Source organism: Nipponia nippon, unplaced genomic scaffold, assembly GCF_047370975.1.
Source record: "Nipponia nippon isolate SJK-2023a ecotype South Korea unplaced genomic scaffold, ASM4737097v1 scaffold_5, whole genome shotgun sequence".
Taxonomy (NCBI): Eukaryota; Metazoa; Chordata; class Aves; order Pelecaniformes; family Threskiornithidae; genus Nipponia; species Nipponia nippon.
In genome coordinates, this window is record NW_028262369.1 from 85,369,767 (window position 1) to 85,390,341 (window position 20,575).

Here is a 20,575-nt window from a genome sequence, read left to right on the forward strand (position 1 = left end):
TCAGAGCTGATTTTGGCTTGCAGTCAGTACCAAAACTTCTTCTGTTTTGAGAGTACAGAATAATTTGTCTGGCAGATTACATTGCCATTTTGCTACCTGACAGGCAAAATAAATGGATTATTAATTAGGATTATTATTAAGAAATTTTTTTTGTCCTCTGAATTTTGATTATCTGGTCCACTGACTTTCTCCATCGCATCAGCCCAGTGTCACTAACTGCAAATAAAAATCTGTGCATAAACCAGCTCTGTTCTCCCTAGTCTCTATTCTCTCTCTATTTTGCATCATTTTTGCCTCACAGTAGGGATTCACACTAATCACGAGCAGTGTAATTTCTGGCAGTCTTGTTGCAGTCATGCCTGTCATCCTCTTTTCAGCTCCCCATGTCTGAGCATGCACACCTGGAATGCCATAATGCTCAAGCAATGCACTCGCCTGTTGTGTTTTCTCCCTTCTCTAATGTATGGGGAATTGCTGGAGGCAATTTCTATTAAGTCCATAAAAGATGGAGGGAAGAAAAGAGAGACGTATCATGTTTTTGGCTTCGGGCTGGAAAATTTTACTGGACATGTTACTCCAGCAGTGTTAGGTAAGAGTAGATTCACACTTTATTATAGTCATCTCTTTCAGCTTCAAATTCTGCGGACTACAGATCAGTATGGAGATATGCTATGCTAGCTCCAGAACAGCTCAAGAGGGGAGCAGGCATAGTTTAGCCACAGTGTTACAGAGCACAGTGTGGCCTCTTTTCACCACTTCTGGAGGAAACGAGTCCACGTGGGCTGCCTTGCTACTGTGATGAGACCACCACCAGTATCAAAGCTGGCTTGCTACACATTACTGTGGTCTTCAATCTGTAGTCTGCAGTAGCATAATCCACGACTGTAGGGCTGAATAACATCTCTCTTCTGATACCAAACAGCTACAGAGCCATTTTAACAGGATTTCTGGGGGTCCCCTTGTGCAGAGGAAATAGAGACCAAAGGGCAGTATTTATGCCATCGCATGATGGTGACTAGGTTGGGGATGACTTTTCTGAAACAAAATGCTCCCAGGACACTCTTTCAATGGTGATGGAGGCCAGGGTCAGTAGTCGCTAGCAGTACACTGATGATCAGTGGGCAGCATAACCAGCCTCCAGGCAGCTACAGGAATAGCATGGTACCTTCAAATTGCTTTTTGATGAGGACAAGAAAGATGTAGTAGCAGCTCTTGAGTCCAGTAGTAATAAGGACATTAAACTGGTTAGAGATTTCAGAGTGTTCAGCCTGAAGAAAAAAAAAATATTCCCAAACTGCATAGTGTGAAGAAATACCTCGGCCATGATGTTACATACTCTGTGTCCAAAACCTTTTCTACTTGAACACATAAACAGCAGAGTTGTCTTTCTTTTGCCTGTGTCTACAGCAGTGCCTGAGTGGAGTGTCAGAAACATCTGGTGGCTTTGTGGCCTATGCCCAATAACTTTACATTCATTCTGGTCTGCCAAAGCTTGTGTTGAAATTCCAATAGTAGTTTTTAAATCATCAGCCAGAAAAGGGAGCATGGGAAAATGTTACAGAGAGTGTTCTAGCTCAGGAAAAGACTTCCTTGAAAGATCTCACCCAGTGCTAGATATTTGGCAAAAAGGTTAAAGCAGCTCTGAAGAAAACAAAAAAATGGATACCAGGAATTTGGTCTATAAATCCATCATTCATAAGAAAGGTTCTTGTCACACATGTCACCAGGACCACAGGTATTGTGTCATTTAGTCTTGAAGAACCAAACAGCAAGGAAGGGAATGACATGCCCTTGGAGTCTGAGACTTCTCTGCAGGACCTTCATTTACAGAAACTGGTTTTAAATGAGCCCAGATTGAACCCAACATCTCCACCAACTTCAGCAGCACTTTTTAATGACTTAAACTGGCTGCAGCAGCTGGCAAAACATCTTGCACCGCTCGGAGAAGCTGAGGTTAGTTCAGGGAGCACACATGAAATGTACAACTTTATCACCATCACGTAACATCAGGAAAAATCATTTAAATAAGGGCAGTTGACAACTGTGATTTGGGAGAAATGTGTATGTATAAAATAATGAAACACTGCATTAGGAAAAGGGCCTTGGACTACCCCTACATGTCCCATTGTGTCAGAGGCACCCAGAAACAAAGGAGTTTAGGACCAATAGAACCTCTTACAGCTGTCTCAAACCGGTAGTCACTCTCATCAGACTGTAAGATGTTAGCTACACCACTACATCCACCCTCCGCACTCACCCTCAGCACTCATCTGAGCTGTAGCTAAAAGAGAAAATAATTAAGGAAGTAATCAATTAAACAAAGGGTGGAATATATTAGTGAGGCTATTGATGTTGCTATTATGAAAAAAAAAAAAAAAGTAGTATTTAGCCCAGAAAGCCATTTGCAGCTCTTAAGGTGGAAATGTTTCTCCATTCCTGATTGCAGAACAGCGCATGACAGTTTTCAGTCGTCTCTACCACAAAATATCTCTCTGCCAACTTGCACAGCTTCAGCATGACAGTGTCCCTCTTCATAGCCTAGATATTTAAAAATGAACCACCATTTTCTCAGTTAGGAGCAGCTGGCTGAGAAACCTGCTCCTTAATTAGCAGCTTCTCCCTAGGGATATTTACTCAGTAAATTTACTCTTTAGTGGAAGTGCCACTGGTGATTCGAAAGAACAGGGCCCATCTCTTCAGCGTCCAGTGGCATTTAACTAAGAAAGTACTTGCACATTTTTAGGAGGTGACTCTTGCTTTTTGTTTTGCATGGAGAAAACAAAGAGGCAAAACTGTTGAACATGTTTGCTGATATGATCACTCAGCTATTGCATTTGTTTAGATGACAGCATTTCATAGGGTTTAAAAAGAATATCCACCACCCAATTTTTTGTAATCTCTCATGGTAGTGAAAAAAAATAGGTGCTTACTTGAATGTCTCCCACTCAATGCTTGAGACATTCAGGACTCAAGGATCATATTCAGGCCATCTTATATTAAAAAAAACACTTTCACATTGCATTTCTTCAACTCGGAAAAAAACACATCCCCAAAAGCCCCTAAAGGAGCCGACCTGGAGGCCCATGACCTCTTTCCAATCCTGCTAGGCAGCTGGAGCCAGATTGAGAATGTCACTTAAACATGAACAAATGTAGCTAGTTCCCTTAGATGACTGACAAATGTGTTTAACCTTCATAGACATTTCATTCCCACCAGCTGCCAGTTGGCTTAACACAAGCTGACCAGCAATTAAAAAGGAACTGGCAGATGCTTCTTGCTCCAAAGCTAGAAGATATTGCAAGTCTAAAAGATGACCCAGAGGACCACAGTCACAGAGCTCATCATGCACATACTGAGTGGCTTAAACACAGAGCTTATTCCAGTGATTCTACTGGGAACCCTCATCTAAACAAAACAGCCCATGTCCATGCCAACGTGGCTGGGCCTAAAATGGGAACAGGGCTAACCCATGGATGTGAGATAATACTAAACACTGTCTCTCCAGTTTAGCTCATGGGTAAGCATACACAGTGGTGTATTTATGTACCCTGGAGGAGATGGACAGAGCACTGCAACAATTTGGGATCTACCAGCTTGATGACTGCTGACGAATTGTCTTCCTTCTTTGTGTCACAGTTTATCTGTTGGTGAAACAGATGAACGTTAGCATCCTTTGGAAAATGACATGAAACCTCTGGGTGAGCAGCAATTTAAAAAAATACTATTAGTCATTATCATTCTCTCTCCATTCCTAGATCCTTCTTTTTGGTGAAGGAACTGATTGCTGTTTCTTTTACAAAGTGATGCCACATTAATTATCTTTTTTCCCTGAAGGTGACTGAATGTAAAGATGAAGAAAAGAGCCCAGGACATCAGATGCAGTTAAATCTCCCTGAAACTACCTGCTTTCTGATGGTGAGATTTATTCTGGTAAAAAAAGCTATCTGTATGATACTATTGGATCTGACGCTCAGATCTCTCCTCCTGTCTTTAAGCACACACTGGATGCCATTAGTCTTCTCATGGTCAGACATTCAGTAGGCCCTATGGTTTACTCACCTTTGTATGTAGAAGAATCTTGCCAGGCTTTCATCTCACACTGTACTTTTCATTTAAGACCAGCATAGCAGCCAGGCTGGCAGGAAGAACTTTTATTCTTTACCCAGTGAATGAAATAAGAAGTATCATCCTCTGAATTTTATTCCAAAAGTTCAACCTGGCTTTGCAAATTATGCATCATCACTAACTCTGTGCGAACAGCTCACAGGCAAAAAAGACTGAGATCCTATGTTGTGATACCCTGAGGAATTCATACCAACCTGCCCTCACTGAGATCCTGGTTCATAGTTTCCATTCTTTTCCTAATATCTTTCAATGACTCCTGTTTCAGTTTTGGCAGTACAGATACCTGTTCAAGCAAGGACTTGTTTCACACTGACCTAAGAAATAACCATAATGTTCAGCAATGAGAACATGGAAAAAGATGGTCTGAACAGAAAAAAAGAAACAATCAGTTTGAGCAGTACATGATGTCTGTGGAGCAGGAGAGCAAGCAATAATCTTTTAAATAAAACTAGAGAAAAATAATCATATGCCTCTCTTCTCAAACCTCCTTTTCATTCTTAACTCATAATAGAGACAGCACAGAACTTTGTGGATTAATGGAGTTCTGTTAATGATTCTTGTTTGTGTTGAGCTCTATAGACATGGCCTGCCTGGTCACGAATCTCTGGGAAATGTTCTGCTCCTCTGACCATCTAAGTCCATCTAAGCACTGTCTATTTCATGGGTTATGCCAGCCCTCTGTGACTAGAGAAGCTTGATCCTTTAATCAGTGACTTTCTCCTGATTATAGCAAACTCTCAAGGGAAATATTTGAGTTTCAAAAAAGCCACAACCATTGGCACACGAAGAACTGACTCTGGTTCTTAAGTCATATAATGGAGAAAATTAGAGGAAGGGTGAAACATTTACTTAGCAACAATCCTACTACAAGAACCGTATAATGGTAGCATTGTGATGACTTTTCTATAGCAAAATACATGCTTACACACATATACTTTCACTACTTTACCTTCAAGTACTTCTGCAGTTTTTCACAGAATCATAGGATGGTTGAGGTTGGAAGGGACCTCTGGAGGTCACGTTGTCCAGCCCCCCCCGGCTCAGGCAGGGACACTTAGAACTGGTTGTCTAGGGTCATGTCCAGACGGCTTTTTAATATCTGTTCTCTAGGCAAGATGTGTCAGGGCTCAGTCACCCTCACAATAAAAAAGAGCTTCCTGATGTTCAGATGAAACCTCATGTGTTTCAGTTTGTGCCCATTGCCTCTTGAGTGGCCTTGCAATGACATCTGCCACCTCTCTCAGCACTCGTGGGTTCATCCTACCAGGGCCTACCAGTTTGCTTAAGCATTCCCTGATCTGATTCTCTTCCACCAAGCGTACATCTTCCTTGTTCCAGACTTTTCCCCTGGTCTCGACCTGGAATTCCTGAAGGCCAGTCTCGCTCGTAAAGACAAAGGCATAAACACCCAATTTCATTAGACAAGAAGGACAAAGTCACCTTTTCATTATCCAGCCAGCATAACTGACATTTACAGGAAAAATTAACGTTCTAATAGGCATACTACAAGCAAGATAGAGAAGGAGGTTTGCTCGGACCCAGGCTGGGTCTTCCAAGTATTATTAGCTTTGGGCTCTATGTTGTGTGGAAACAGCTACACTGCTCCAAGGTAGCACTTGAGCCAGCAGTTCTGCTGGACTACAGCTCTCACTGCACAGCTCTTTATGTCCACAACACAGATAATTCACAACTTAAGAATAACTGAAAAGTGACTACTATCAATCCTCAGGGCTAAAGGTTTTGGTAAAATGGGTTCTGAAAAGACCCTCATTTCAGAATTATTGAAGAGCTTATACATATCTGCAGCATCCATTTAAACATAGGAGCTTGTGACCCTCTCTGTCCTTCCTCCCAACCCCTTTCAGGACAGCTCCACAGAAATCCAACAATAAAACTGACTTTTCAACTGCAAAATGAAAGCTAGGAACTTAAGTCCTCTAGGAGATAAATACCTCCTCCAAGCAAATGGGAATGTATGTTTTCTTCCTAGCTGATTATCTGCAGCCAGTGGTCTGGGGTTTTATGCCAGATACTAGTAAGTTCAAAGTCAGTCTGTATATATTCAGAGCACAGATCAATTATTAACTGCATGCTCAGCCTTTCCTGCTCAATGTAATCCAATTACAGTCCCCTTGTTTTTCCCTTGTGGGTCTCCAGAACATCTCTTGACCCTTCAGTATGGCAAAATGATCTTCATGAGTACAAACATGTCCATGAATTCAGCTAATGAGACAGATCTTTCAGTTCTCTCCTCTTGGAAAGCAGATAAAGAAATCTGCCAGAGTCCTTGGCTAAATGTTGTGGCTGTTTCTCCTTTCAAGTTAGTTTTGCACACTTAGAGATTTAGAATGCCATATGCTAAAACAAACAAAAAAAATTCATTCTGGGTGCCAAGTCTACCTCTTCCCTCAAAGACTTTTCAGTGCTGGATTTGAACTGAAAACTCTAATCAGCATTCCTATTTTCTGTGAAGCATGCCTACAGCAGAGAATAATCCAAGGAACCAGAGATGTTTCTAACCACAGGAGTTTCTCTATTTACATAAAGAAACTGATTGGGAGATCTCCTGCCACCCCAACCCTTTCTACTCATGGTGCCACAGCCAGCCTCCTATTTACAGGCAATTGGGGAAAATGTCTTTTACATTCACCATTCCTGATCAAACTCTCACTGGCCCCTTACTTAGTAAATAAGATAAGATTTCAGAGCCAACTACAACAATTGCTTGAAATTATATTTAGAAGATATATAGTCCTATCTGCCATATGAAATCATTTAATGGCTGTGAACCAGAGCTAGACTGGGAACAATTCTCAGTCAGTTCAATTCAATTCAACAGACAGTTGCTTGAACACTAGTCTCCTCAACAAAGCTGTCTCCCACACTTCCCAACATGACTCACTTTCCTGCTCCTGATCTGTTAAAAATAGCTGTACCTGAACCTTGGCACCATTTTCTACTTCAGTCACATAAATTGTGCAGGTTGTTCAATGGGTGTTGGAAGTCTGTAAGCCAGAAGGTGTTCTCAAAAGATAGGACAATTGCACTAGCAATAGTATAGCCCAGAGGGTCTTTCTGCAGCAGGTAGTTACGTCCTGTGGTACCCACACTCCAAAATTAAGACCTGCAAAGTGGTAAAGCAAAAGAACCAGCAAAATCACCTCCCAAACCCACCCCAGTGCTTCAGTAAGTCCTACTTTCCCTAATTATCTTAGCTTTGCCCCATTGAACTCCAGAGTGCACAGCGTGAACAGAATCAAAAGATTCTTTGCCTCAAAGACTGAACTAGATTTTTTGCCTTTCTTTACCACTGAATGACAAAAGCTTTGTTTTTGCTTGAGAAAAGTTGGAGATGCAGTTCAACAGACTTGCAGGGCACAAACAATACGGAGAATTTACATGCTTTCAACACATAGGCTGCTTCTGACTTAGAGACAGGAGGAGATTACAGTAGATTTCTAGTTTATTAAAAAGAAAAAAAACAGTAGCTTCTCATTGATGACATTTGCTTCTTTTTTGCAGAGTGTTAATTCAGCTCACCTCTGTTACAGGTTTTGGTTTCTTTTCCTATTTACTTCAAATATCAGCTGATTTCAAGACCTCATAGGACAGGGCAGTGGAGTTGATCTAGGTCCTGCTACTATATTCTGAGTATCAGAGACCTAACAGAAGAATTACTCAAGCTGTTTTCACTTTTAATTTTATTTTTAACTGTGCCTTTTTCCTTGTCTTTAATCTTTGCAAAATAAATTGAGAACAGAGCTCACTGGTGAAGGTAAAGCTACTGAATAGAAACAAAAAAAAGAAAGACTCAAATTGTTTAGTTTCTTATGAGATCAGATAATACAGATAAATTTTCAATCACTCTAGGATAGTTTGAGATTCTATTTCTTTTCTTTGATGCTGGCTATCTGCTGTTTTTCTAGATTAGGAATCATTATTTTCATGGAGAAAGCCAACAACACTGAGAATCAAAGACTTGAGAAAACATTTTCTAGATAATATACTTCATCATATTCATATCACATTCGATTACTTGCAGGGGGGAAGGAAGAATGGAGACAGAAGAAGCACTAACAGCGTCTTTCTTAATATTTTTCTCCCCCATCAATTATTGTCTTTAGGGATCAAGGCAAAGATAATACTAATGTACTGGTAACTTGGTGAAAACATGTAATTGCAAAAATTTACAGTGAAAATTTAGCCTGGGAAAGAAAAAACCTATTTTTTTTCTTGGCAGTAGCTTCCCATGATGTGAATAACTTCTGTGGACTGACACACTGAAAAGCCTAATTAGAGATGTTTATCCATTTTGTGTAGCTTAGTAATGGGCACTGATATTAAAAATGAACTGCCAATTATTACAGTACTGCTAACCTTTTGGATGTGGGATCAATAGGACTATGTGAGCTTTACATACATACCCATCTATATACATGTATACATACCCATCTATATATAATACATACACGTCTCTATATATGTGTAATTTAAAAATCCATGGGTACAATATGTAAGATGGGGGGAGAGGACAATGTTAAGTTATCGCATACAATTTTCAAAGGCACATGTATGATTTAGAAGTGTAAGTATTAAATAATGGTGGGAAGAATCCCTAAGTCATCTTTAAAAACATCAGCTTTTGAAAACTTACCCATAAGCTGCCAGGACATGAGCCAATTGATCAGAGGTAAGAACAAATTTGTGATATAGATAGTTTTTTTGCATAGGAACTGTTTCTAGAAATATTAGCTGCTAGGCACTACTGAGTATCTCATTTTATAGAAGGACATCATCTGTATCAGTCTAGATTAAGTCCAGAATTGTAGCCTTCATGAACCACCCGCCCTCTAAGGCTCCAAGCACTGGAAGGGCTTTCTGTGTGGGCAGCATTGATCTGGGTGGGTGAAGCCATAAGTGGGCATGAAGAGATTTTATTTCCTCTCCCAGACCTGACCCTGGCCTGTTGGGTAACTCTAAATGAATCATTTTACTACCACAATTCCAGTGTCTCAATCAGTATGTACTGGATCTTCTAATGGTACGGCCTTCTTTACAGACTGACAGTCCAAAGCATGTTGGGGTTAAATTTGATTATTTATTAATTTTAGTGAAACCAATTGATTTTACAGGAAACATTTCACACCTGACTGGACTAGGCCATAGCTGCCTATGCAAGTTCACTTTCATATAAGCCCCTTTTAATATAGTCTAACTATGAATAAGCCTTGCAGACACTTTCACTTATTTTATGTTTAATGTTTAACGCAGGAAGTCTGAATTACCAGAAACATTCTTCTCATTGTCACTTTTATTAACTAATAATTTGCCTAGTTATTTTGTAGATAATAGAAAAGAGGAATAACAGGATACACGAGTAGTAGCTTGAAAAATACTTACAAAAGGTGAAGTGTATATATATATATATATATATATACACACATATACTCTTCCAATATAGTTTCTTAACAAGTGGAAAGGGTCTTGGGATTATGGCAAAGAATATTACTGCTCACCTTTTATATGAGAATGCCCATTCCCATTTCACTATGAGCCTAACCTTTATTTAACCAATCAGTTATCCAGCAGGGACCTGCTTAAGTCCTACTATACACTGTCAGACTCAGCAAGATTCCTTGAAAATGAGCCAATAAGGGAGAAGGAATCGCCCTCACTTTTAATGCTACAAAGGACATTGTTATTCGTAGTCTGTTAACTTTATGGCAAGCATAAACCTCTTGAAGGAAGAAAGAGTAACATATCCGAACATTATTTTCATTGGAATAATTTCAATTCCAACAAGACTAAAAAATAAGAGGATATGAGATTTAAAAAATTATTACATTTGGGACAAAAAGAAAGAGAATGTACATGACTGAAATGACTGCCTTGAAAGAATGACACAGAAGCAAGCACAGAGTAACCCTGAAAGAGACTTTCAGGAGTATAACCAAGGTCAGCTAGTTATCTTAATCGTTCTTTGCATATAGTGCTATATTTTATAGTCCAGAGTTTTGGACCCTGACATCTCACCAACCCTCTAAACTACTATTATCTTCATTTTACAAGTGAGTAAATAGAGGTACAGATCTGAGAAAAATACCATTGTTAAAATTGTCTGAGTGTGCTGACAGCTGGTCCACCTAATTTCCAGAAGTATTAAGAGTACCTACCTCCATCTGAACCAAAGTGGAGATCTGCAGTTGGTGCAGCTGCCAAAATGCAATGTTTACCTCTGCTCCTCTTGAGCTGCTATAAGAGATCCTGGTGTCCTAATCCCAACCCCTTCCCTAACCACCATTAGAGTTCCCCCTTCCAGAACTTCACAATTATAGCTTTCTTATGGTTGTATTTCATCAATAAAAGTCAATTTGCTCATGTTTCTAAGGTCATTTTACACTACTCTGGCAGCAGTAAAGGTGATTTAAATGGATATTACATTTTCATTCACTTTAGGGCTATTTCCGATTGTCTGAGTGGCATCAAGAGACCTGAGTATAACTGAGAAGCAGATTCCAAGGTTTCACCTCAGCAGGGGCTAACCTCTGCCACCCTGGAGCGACACATTGGAATATTCATATATCTGAAAATCATAAACATGTGCCTCTGAGAGCAAATCAGAGATGGAAATCTGGGACTAGACAGGAGAGGAGAGCAGGCTTCCTCAGCAGTCCCAACGCCCTACTGCGACTTCACTTAAGGGAGATGGGTCCAGGCTGATACTGTCCCAGCTGCCCCTCCCAGGGATTTGGATACTCGTCCCATGCCAGCCCAAATGCTAGCAGCATGACAGAACCAGGAGATAAACTACTGCAAAGCCCATATAGAGAATAAAACCTTTTTTTTTTCTTCTGGTTTCATTTGAGGGTACTTCAAAGCTTAGCAATTTTCGAATTTGCAAGGCTTCAGAGTGGTCTGGGTCATTCAGTCAAATGCACATATTCAACCACATAGCATTAACTTTCTATTGTTCTGCCACAGGCTAGTGACTCACCAATATGCTTACTCATCACTTCCAGTGCTCCAGTGCCTGATAACTCTTGAATAATTCAAACATCCCCACTTGTCTAGGATGATGTTTGTCTGGAGTGAGTTTTCTGAAAGCACTGCAAGGACTCAGGAGCCAGAGTCTTATGGAGAAGACATAGGACTTATGCCTCTAAAATCTTTACATGTTTTCAAAATGTCCCCACACTGTATACCTTTTAATAGAAAATGGATTTACACCTCATGTTTTGGTCAGTGAACCTAGAAAACTTTGACATTTTCTGGCTTCAATATTCAGACGTACTGGCCATATTCCATTGAAACAACCCAGTGAAGAGCAATACATGTGCCAAGACAGAATGCAAAAGATAAAATGATAATATATTTCTCCACCAAGTGTTCTTGTACATTCATGGTATTTCTCATTCCCTTATCTTGAAGGCCTAATGGATCTCAGTGTGGAATAAATAGCAAGGAATTGCTATTGTACAGTCTTGCCAAATGAAAATCAAAGCACATTTTAAGCCCCAACAACATGATTATTCAAAGACAGAATAGGCAAGTGTAGCACTGAATGCCAAATAAAGGGACATAAACAAGAGTGATGACCATTTGCATGAACTAAATACCATGAACTTGATAAAGTTGCAGACACAGAAATGAACTTAAATCAGTGCAGAATTCTATACTATTCTCACGAAAAACTTAACACAGTTACACTGGTCTCCGTTTGGTAGCAAATCAAGAGTACTTACCATTCTTGGAGAGAATCACAGCCAAATATTCATGAAAGTAGGTGTTGATGTACAGCAGAAGGCTTGGAGTATGTGCTGTGAGAAAGCTAAATGCAATATTTTCCTTGGACATGACAGCATCCGCATAAATGGCAGAGCTTGAGGTGCTTGCATTTTTTGTGACAGGATAAGGTTCTTGGAAAATATAGGTAATGGAAGTGCCGGCTTCAAATAATGCAGAAACCTCTGAAAGCATATATAAACCAAGGGAATGATTTCAGCTACTGCATTTTCAGATCTCCCAGACAGGCATGGACATGAGCTGACTGCCTCAGAGGCAGAACACTGCAAAACGCCCCTGACCCATCTGACATCACCGTTCCTTAATTTGGACGAGCAGTGTGTCCTTCCTTAGTCTGTTTGTCTGGTACAGAGAAGGACAATGTATGGAGACAGGCTTCTAAATTCAACTATTTTAGTGCTGGAATCAGAGTTCCACAAGACGGAACAGGCCGAAATGTCTGTCAGCCAAATAAATGCTTGGTTCACCATCTTCTGATAGCTGACATCTAAGGCAATATTCTCTGTCTTCCCCCCACAATAAAGACAATATATTTGTCCTTTCCAGTCTCCTTTTAAAATAAAGTCATTATTAAAGCAACACATTGACTCAAAGACAGCCAGCAAGGGAAGCTGTCTTTGGTAGCTCCAAAACAGGAGAAACATCTACCTGTGCACTCTCAGATCCCAAGAAGTCATGCTTGTGTTTTCAATAAACACAACATAGTCTGGCCGTGAAATAAAAAGATGTGATAAGAGCAGTTTTTTCTAACGTGAGGCACAGTAAAGTCAGGATGGTGATATCTTCAGGTACAGACTGACTGCGAGTACTTTATCCAATAAAGCAGCTCTGCCTCTACAGCAGCATCTCCTAACAGGACACTATGTGGTTATTCGATGCCAAATCCTCAGCTCATGTAAGTGAGCATAATTCCGTGGACTGCAGTACAACTAAGCTGATTTACACCAGCATATGATGTGGCCCACTTAGTAAACCTGTCGTGTTTATGAGGCAAGGGGCAGCCGTGGAAATTAAAACACGCACATTGCACCTTGCTGTTATTGAGCAGGAGTTTTGCTAGTTCCTTCCTCTCCCAAAGAGCACGCTATCTAAATTGGAGGTTCTTTATTTGCCCTGCTCCTTCTTCTGGTGTTGGCAACATCTCCTACAAGCCACCAGAAAGGTTCAGTGAGGACACATTCAACAGAGACTGAACCATGCAAATCAGTTTTCTCCTGAATGCTTCATGCTTATTTTTAAAATCTCTTAACATTTGGATGGGTTGTCACAGGAATGGCAAAAAAACATAAAAAGACTACATCTTTTTGTCACACCACTGCTCCAAAACTCTGTAAAGAAAAGCTGTCAAGATTTTGGTAATGTGGACAAAGCTGAATGAGGTTTAAAACCAAGCAAACTAAACATCCAGACATAGGCAGACAACTGTTATGAAAAATTTCAGCTCTATTTGTTAATGTCTGGGCCAAGTTATGTGCTATTGAATACAGGAATCATAGTGGGATACAGTTGGTAACTTTAATAGTAGAACTAATACCATTTTAATTTCTGAGGCCATCACGGAAGTCAACAAAAGGAGGCGTTATAGCCTACTTAAGATAAACACTTAGTAATGCTGAAGGGACAGCTGATAGAAGAATGTCTTCTTGTAATGTGGGGGACACCAAGATGACATCAAATCATAGATTCACATGGGTGAAACCGTGCTGTAATTCAGAGACCACTAAGGACTTAGGATCAAAGCTCACTGCCTACCTTCCTTGCAGAAAGGTCCTTCATAGGCTGAGTTGGTACAATCACAGGAGTAACCATTATACTTCTCCACACACTTTCCTCCATTATGGCACAGGTTACCATAACTGCTGCAATGTCCTGGACATCCAGGTTTAACACCAGGTGTCATTTTAGCTCTCTCTTCAAGGTCAAGTTTCTGTCCATTTAAATGCAGAGATCGAATGCATCCCAAAAAGCCCTTTTGTCTGGAAGCTGTTCCCCCTGAAAAAGAGAAAAAAGGACATGCATTCATTGGTGAGTCTGCACAGTCATCAAAGCCCTGAAGTCCAATCCAGAGGTACAAATATGAATACATGAATTTTAAAAAATATTATCTATTATATATCAATGCATACAGTGTCAAAAGATGACAGATGGACAGCCCTGGAAACTAAAGGTCTCTATTTATCTTTATGAAAGGACTAAAAAGCTGTATGTGACACTTTCTTGTTGCCATTCTTCTCTTTCCTGCCTTATCTACTGCCCTGTGTGGCATTTAAACTGCAAATTCATTTGGGAAAAAGATTAGCTTCTTTATCATATGCCTGCATATCACCTAATACATGAGAAACCCAGACCTAAAATGTTTTTTTTTTTTTATTTGTTGCCATAGCACAGAGTATAAATAACATCCTAATCCCAACAGCAGGTGAGTTACACATGCTGATGAGTCCAGATAGCAGGGATGAATCACGTTCAGCACCAGGCCTGCTGGCTGAAGGGAAATGACTTGAGTCAGAATTTATGCATGACTGCCCAACCTGATGTTGCATGTGAATGGTTGTTGTAGGCAAGAAACATGAGTTCAGGTCACAGTTGTGTTATTTATTACAATTGTTAAACATAATTGCATTTCTTCCTGAGGACCAGAGCTGTATGGGTCTACGCAAGAGGGCAGTTCAGTCTCTACAAGCTAACTGGCTTCTTATCTGCCCAATGAAATTGCTAACAGTGTTACAATGAAGACACTTTTTCCATAAGAGGTGGTCTCTGAGAATGACAATAATGATAATTGTTAGAGTACTTTGTGAAAATATCACCATTTTTCTTATTGTAGGCTTTGTTTGGCAGTTGCCAATGTTTTGCTTTTGAAGATACTGCAATTTTGATTGCTGCTAAGAAATTTAATTCTGGTTCAGGAGTTATCAGCATTTGTAGGCTCAGCTTTATTGGTGATTCTCCTGCAAAAGTAGTATGAAAGAAGTTATCTTTCCAAATTATTCTTCTGCAGAAGTTGGTTCTATATCAAAGTGCCTGAGATAAGAGATTACATCTTTTGATAAGTCCTTGCAGAAGAGCATCTGTTTTTTCACAAATTGTTTAATTAAAGCAAGACTTCTGCAAACTAAGAGAATGAAGCAACAGTCTGAAAAGCAATCTCACCCAAACCCTATTGTTCTGCTATACCATTCTAGCATATTTTTCTTTCTGGTACACTAATAGCAGAAATACTGGATTTGAATTAGAATAATTGAACTATAGATAGTATGTGTGAAACAGGTTTATTTCATGCTAATTTTATGATGCCTTTCTCAGAGAAACAAATATTTTCAAATTCGTCTTTAGCCAGCTATTCTTTTCAGGTCAGCAAATGTTAACTCTCTTATTTTAAAGGCTGTCTGAGCACAAGAATCAGGCCTTCTGCATTTGCTGCACCGCACACATGCAATCCTTTTCTTTGGAGATTTTGGTCCAAAACCAAACATACCATAGAGAATTTTCAGTAACGTCCAAATAAGTAGAAATGTGATTTCTCCTTTTAAGGTTACGGGTTACTCTGTTTTCTTTTGCATGGGAGGTAAACACAAATGTTACAAGGATAAATGACAGTTTCCTTGCCTCTTCTCCCTGCATATCCAAGCTGTAACATTTAAAGAATTAATACAAACTATTGCTAATTATTCCACAGATGTCATGTTTCTTGCACTACCCATATTCTTACTGCTCTCTAAAGCACTTTAGAAAGACATGTAAAGTAAGTTTTTCACTCTTCTAACGTCTGGAGAGTATAAAGCTTAACAGAGACCATCTATATGATCCTAGATCCACACAGTGGAAAAAAATTTGTTTATTATTTAGGCATTTGGGCAGTTTTCTTCAATTGAGTAGACCTAATCTTCAAATACATTCCTGCGAAGCAGAGAAAAACTGAAAACAAAACTCTTCCCCAAATTAGGCTTTGGAGATTCTTCCTACTCTAATAGGCCTGTTGGACTGGACAATTTTGTGGATGCGACCTAAATGTTTTGTTCAGGAAAACAGATTTTAGGATAAGCCTCAGGACCATAAACACCAAGGTTAAGGGTGTTCTTTGCTGAGTGGAGGTGACAGTCAAATGAGTCATACTGTTCATGAAGCTGAATTTTACTGAGAAGCCTTGGGGCAAGGAAGAGAGAGTCTGAGAGGAAGGGGCAAGAAGCTCACAACTGAACACTCATAGTGTAGCTTGGTGACACAATTGGCTAAATAATTAACATTCTGTCAATGAACTGGGGATTTGCTTTAAAAAGCAGAGGACTTTTTGTTGGTAAGAACTGGATTAAGGAGGCTGAAGCGGCGTGAATAAGTATTAGGAGCATTCTTGCTTTATGTAACTGATACAAAGAAAAGGAAAGGGCATAGGAGGATAGGAATCATCATTATTACTCAGGAGTAGGAAAACTTCCTATGTTATTCCTCAGAAGACATCCAAGTCACACTTCTAAGCCTCAAACTGAAAGTTGTACAAAGCAGTCAGGATACACAAGGAGTTAAGCATTAATTCCTCCTCCTGGCCTCCAAAATATCCAAGTGTCTACAGATTCCTTAAAAAACAACAACAGTAAACAAAGTATGCGCCTTCTTTTTCCCTCCTTCCTTTTCTCTGTCTCTCAAGAAAGTTTCTCAGATGTTGACTGTCTCTGGGGTATGTTGCATTTGGACTGTCTACAACAGACAGAGGAGATTCACCTAAGGATTCCTCACTCCCTTGCTCCCAGGTCAAAACCAGGAAACCAAGCACTTCACTTTGCTAGTCTCGTTACCATACCAAATGAATAGCACAAAATCTTCTGATCAAGGCTTTATGCATCAAATTAACTTCTTAGGATTTGTATTTTGCTTCTCTGATATTACCAGTCTGAGTGCAAATCCTGTTCTGAAAGAGGTCTGTGAGGACTGTCTTTCCCCTGCCCTCCCCATACTGGAATGTTATTGTCATGCCTTCTGCACTAGATAAGACAGAGTTTCATCTTGGACTACACCATGAGGGGAGATGATGACACACTTCCTCCAGGACCACAGGGATATACCAGGAGACAGCTGCACTATCCAAAAGGATGTCACTCATTTTGAATGCTGAAAGCAACTGGCCATTGAAAGGAATGATTTTTGCCTGTCCCTTCAGAGTAAGTAATGTGACAAACTGGCCTGTTGCTGGGCAGTTTGGTGCAGTTGATATTATCTAGCCTGTACATTTGTTTGGGGTTTGCTCCTTCTCCTATAATTTTTTTAAATTAACAGAAGAAACATAGCCAGGTGCAAGGATATCCATGCTATGACTGAGGATTATAAAGCAGCCTAAAGCAGTTAGATACTCAAGACCCACTAAAAGAAAGTGAAAAATGGTTTTCTAACTCCTTTAGGCTGCTTTGAAATCCAAGCTTGTTTGATTTTGAGTGTACTTGCAATGAAAAGTCATTTCTCCCTTCCACTTTGCACACACAGAAAGCTATCTCAGAAGCCTGCCACATACTCCATGTGTGCCAATGTTGGCCTTAAGCAGACTTTCTGTCTTTATTCTAAGTTATTGCAACAAGTGTAGCCATAGAAAAACTCTTTCTGGCACTACATAGATAAATACATAAGTGCCCTGTGAGTCAATTACACATTTAACACAACACCTGATCATACAAACATTACTTAATCTACACTTTTGTCTCTTACTGACTATGCAGAACTGTTTCTCCATAACTGAGAGAAACCGTAATTGGATACAGTCAGATATTTATATGAAGTGGTGGAATAAAACAAGAACTGCAAATTCGAATCCTGTCACATTTTGTTGCTATGGACGAGGAGATAAAAGGAGAGGGATTAGATTTGAACACATCCATTTTGACTCTGCTCCTTTTGGTTTTATCTTTATGCAGATCCAATAAGAAGGTAGCCATTTTCTACAGTTTATTCTGAACAGCACATGTAAGAAATCATCACTATAGTGGAATCCTGGGAACATCAGGCAACAACAATTTCTTACACATGCTATGTGGCATGCTGGCCAGAGCAAATGCTTAGGTTCTGCTCCCTCAAGGGGAACATCCCCAAAAGAAAAGATGTGCAGGGCAGACATCATGTCAGCAAGATGCAAGAACAGCCAAGACCATTGAACCAAACACAAAACAGGGCAATGTAAGGTGGCAGGGCAGAACTGAATGGAGAACAGGTGGTATGGAAAGAAATGAAACCCAAATTCCAGCATTTCTCTGAATACAATGAATAGTATGAGCATATGGGAAGAAGGATCTGATTCTCAGCTCTATCAATTCCTTTTATACAATATCAATGTATAAAAGAGACTTTGGGGTAAACAGAAATCACTACGTGAGTGCATCTTGCCAGGATATGTAAAACTCGTATGAACTTCTCTATCTGCAATGTTGTACCAGCTCCAAAATGGAAGTACTTTTGGGCGCATTAGTGTGCAGATAATGAATTATGGCTACTTTATGCTTATCAAGGCCAGAAGTGAGTGAAGAAGCTTTCTCACAGATAGTACTGTTAATCCAAGTAATGTAATGTGAGTTCAAGCCCAGTAAGACATGCCTAACATTCAGAGATACTCCATAGAAATGCAATTTAAGAACATTAAACACACCCATGGCTACACCTAAGTACATAGAGCAAGTTGAAAATTGATTTTTACCCTAGCAATGACCCAGACAGGCTTAAGTTCAAGAACATGCACAACTCAAAATTAGCATAGGGACAATGTAAATCATGGTGAGACTCCCAGGTTCTGCTATAGTCTCTGAACATCTGCATTTCTCTGCTGGAATACGCAACCATGACATCCAAACACTGAACTCACTGTCATTGTATAATAGTTAGTATCCCTCTGAGACAACGCAAGTTCACATTTTTCACAGTCTTCAGGACACAGCTTTGCATTAGTTCACAATCAGTGTTTTCTCCATCTAAAGGGACTAGACAGTTGTTGTGATTTGGGTTTTTTTGTTTTTTTACAGAAGAGAATATTTGCTCACACATGTGGTATATCTTTATCTCTGAATTCAGTCTTTTTTAATTCCTTGCCCAAATTTAGGAGAGAGAATATCCTGTTCTCTCATATTTCAAGAAAACTGGTAGCACCGTAAATAAGAGAGAAACAGCATCAAGGTCTCCAATCTGGAAGACAGAAGGGTGAATTCATCCCTTACTGGACATAAAAGAACCTACACACATAAAAGAGAAATCCTTCACTGTGCTTAGTCATTGGAAAATCTTCAGTAAAAGCCTAAATCTCCTAAAATACCTAAGTCAGTCAATCTGAAGATAAACTTCCAAGGAAAGTCAGGCCTTCTTAACTCCCATCCTTATGAAGTATTTAAAGGCTGATTAACTTCCTCACAACGTGTCAGTTTCGCCGGATCAGAAGTAAATGAAGCACAGCTCCACAATGGCCTACAACTGACTGTTTTGTTAACATTGCTGGAGAAGGCTTCTGTTCAACTTTCCTTACTCCAAATCAAAGAAAGTAAAAAGTCTGTTTGACAGGCCAACTTTAAAAAAAAACCCAACAAACTAACATAAAACCCCAAGAGCTATATTATTCTATCACATACAGTCCCAAATATATCATTTTTTTGGGTTAAGAAGGAAAAATCTGGCCAAGACAGAAGTAAACAACTCATTCATAAAACAGGCAGAAAGAGCTGACAAGGAATTAATTGGTACAAATTAGCAGAACTCCTTTAAAAGTATGTTACATGCCAGCTGCCCCTGTAGTCAAATTTTACAAATGTCCAAATTTATTTTATATATTTGATCTACTCCCTATATGTGTATATAACTCCCTAAAAGGAAAAGACACAAAATCTCCTCACATATGCTGCATATAGGCTGATGTCTCTGAAGCAACAGGAAAATAATCGTAGTTTGAAAGCTACAGTAGATCTCCATTCAATCATCATCATAATGCTACATGATACTAATATAGTTCCTTCATCCCAAAGGATCAATAAATCCTTCCAGAAGATAAATAAACTAAATTAAATTTTGACATTGAGCCTTATTTATGAGATTTACAAATTATTTGAATTGATTCTGGAGAAGAATCAAGAAAAAAAAAAGGTTATGTCTTAATGACTAGCTACCTCCAGTATAGAAACAAAGTTCCATGTTTAAATGGAATGAAATAGGGAGATTCAATCAAAAAAATATTTGGAACATTTTAAAAATAGCAAATCATGTCAGTTATGTAGATTATTAATTAAGAATGTGCATACTAATTGTGGAAACCCCTTAATCACTGTCAGTACGCAGAATGCTGCAGAAACAAATATGTTGTGGGTTATAGGGGGAGTAGGGAGTAATATGTGCTGCTGCTTCTTTCCTTTTTACAATGTTGTTTATGCATTTATGTTTCAGATGGGATAAAATTCATTCTGCATGGCTGAGGTATTAAATCAGTTGCTTCCTACTAGAGATTGGAATGAGACCTTCAGTAGAGACAAATTATGCCACATCTGTGTATTGTTGGACTTCTGCCACCTTTCCCTGGAGCACCCGGGGACAAACAGTGTCAGAATCAGGAGGCTGCCCAGGTTTCCATCTCTTCTGACTGCTCTTAGGAAAACTCAGACAGTTTTGACCTTCAATATGGTATAGCTAAGGGCTG

The 20,575-nt window shown here is 39.5% G+C and overlaps 1 protein-coding gene across 6 annotated transcripts in view; it reads right to left on the minus strand.

Annotated features, from left to right (window-relative positions):
* Positions 1 to 20,575, minus strand: part of CNTNAP5 (contactin associated protein family member 5) — a 298,841-nt gene that overhangs the window by 30,621 nt on the left and 247,645 nt on the right. For all 6 annotated transcript variants that reach the window (XR_015698843.1, XM_087732313.1, XM_087732311.1 and 3 more), the window contains 2 exons: positions 13,681 to 13,920; positions 11,868 to 12,092 (listed from right to left, as the gene is read on the minus strand). Coding sequence is in view for 5 of the 6 variants with exons in the window: in XM_087732313.1 (XP_087588439.1) it covers positions 11,868 to 12,092; positions 13,681 to 13,920 (465 nt within the window). In the remaining variant the exon portion in view is untranslated. The remainder of the gene's footprint in view (positions 1 to 11,867; positions 12,093 to 13,680; positions 13,921 to 20,575) is intronic.